At 45.2% G+C, this 1,397-nt stretch overlaps 1 protein-coding gene across 1 annotated transcript; it reads left to right on the top strand.

Annotated features, from left to right (window-relative positions):
* The first annotated feature begins 295 nt into the window (after nucleotides 1–295).
* LOC127340565 (uncharacterized) lies at nucleotides 296–961 on the top strand. Its single transcript, XM_051366304.1, has one exon. It carries the CDS (start codon nucleotides 296–298, stop codon nucleotides 959–961), a length of 666 nt encoding a protein of 221 aa, XP_051222264.1.
* The last annotated feature ends 436 nt before the right edge of the window (nucleotides 962–1,397 follow it).

Genomic DNA, 1,397 nt, shown 5'->3' with positions numbered 1-1,397 from the left:
AGGGTTTTGCGCCATGCGGCGCCTGCGGTACCCCCTTTAGTCCCGGCGCGTGTCCCAAACCGGGAGCTAAAGTCAAACGTTTCTTTTCCCGCGGTGGCCGATCGTGTGTCGCCATTACTGTCCGCGTCGAAATCGAGCGTCGGCGCCAGCACAGCCAGCCACTGTTCATCTTCCTCTTCCAATTGCTTTATAGGCTCCACCATTCTTCCCCATTGCCACACACACTCTCTCCATCCGGCCTCCGCTCCTCATCCACCATTGTAAAAGCTTCTCTCTCCCCACGGCCTCTTTGTCGATGGAGCACCTCGTGTATGACCCGACTCGTCGGACACGGGTGTACTACCTCAAGGCCGAAGGGATGGCGACGTTCAAGGTCACGGTCATGCTTCATGCAAGAATGGTGGAGAAGTGGACACGGGACGTGAAGAGGGACTTTCTAGACGCCGCAGCGACCAAGTGCGTCGGGTTGGGCTGCGATTTCACCGCCCCTCGCAATCACAAGGTCGACGAGAAGCAGCGCGCCACCGTCCTTCAACTCTCTGTGGCGTCCGAGACGTTGGTGTTCCATATGATTCATGCCAATATAAAAGTGCCACACGTGCTCAAGGATTTCTCGGAGGACGGGAACATCAAATTCTGCAGCGCCGCTATCGAAAATGATGTGAGAAAGCTAGAAATCGACGGCATTCACATTACTTGTGCATACGACCTCCAGAAGATAGTCGCGAACCCCACTAGGAAGCCCACTCCAAGTCTACATGATTTGGCAAACCATACCATTGGGACAAACCTTGAGCAGAAGAAGAAGAAGTACGACGGCAAGAAGAAGAGGGACGCCTCCGCGCAAGAAAAAGAAGATGAGCTCATTTTTCGATGGGGCAATTATCCATTAGGCTACGAGCAAGTGCACTATGCAGCACTAGACGCTCACCCGAGCTTCGAGATTGCTAGAAAGTATTGAATGCTAGTTGGCTACTAGCCATGTTTGTATGAACTATGAATTGATTGTTTCAATATATATGAACTATATTTGTCTTTCATATATATGAACTATGTGTCTTTTCATATAAATGAACTATGTGTCTTTCAATATATATGAACTATGTGTCTTTCAAAGTGTATGCGATCAATTCTGACGTCTCATGGAATGTGGTATCAATAAATAAAGAAAATTATTCTTTCAATGTATTCCGTGACCACTGCAACGAGCATGTGTAATACCTCCAGTTTACAGATTTCAAGATATTAATTATTTGGCCATATTATATGAATAATGCATATATTATTTGATAATAATAATAATAAATGAATAAATACATAATTATTTCATATTAAAATCACTCACATTTTTCTAATAATAAATCATATATTATTTGTCCAATTCCGGTTTACGGATT

The sequence above is a fragment of the Lolium perenne genome, chromosome 3 (genome assembly GCF_019359855.2).
Source record: "Lolium perenne isolate Kyuss_39 chromosome 3, Kyuss_2.0, whole genome shotgun sequence".
Classification (NCBI taxonomy): domain Eukaryota; kingdom Viridiplantae; phylum Streptophyta; class Magnoliopsida; order Poales; family Poaceae; genus Lolium; species Lolium perenne.
This window is presented reverse-complemented; position numbering and strand designations above follow the sequence as displayed.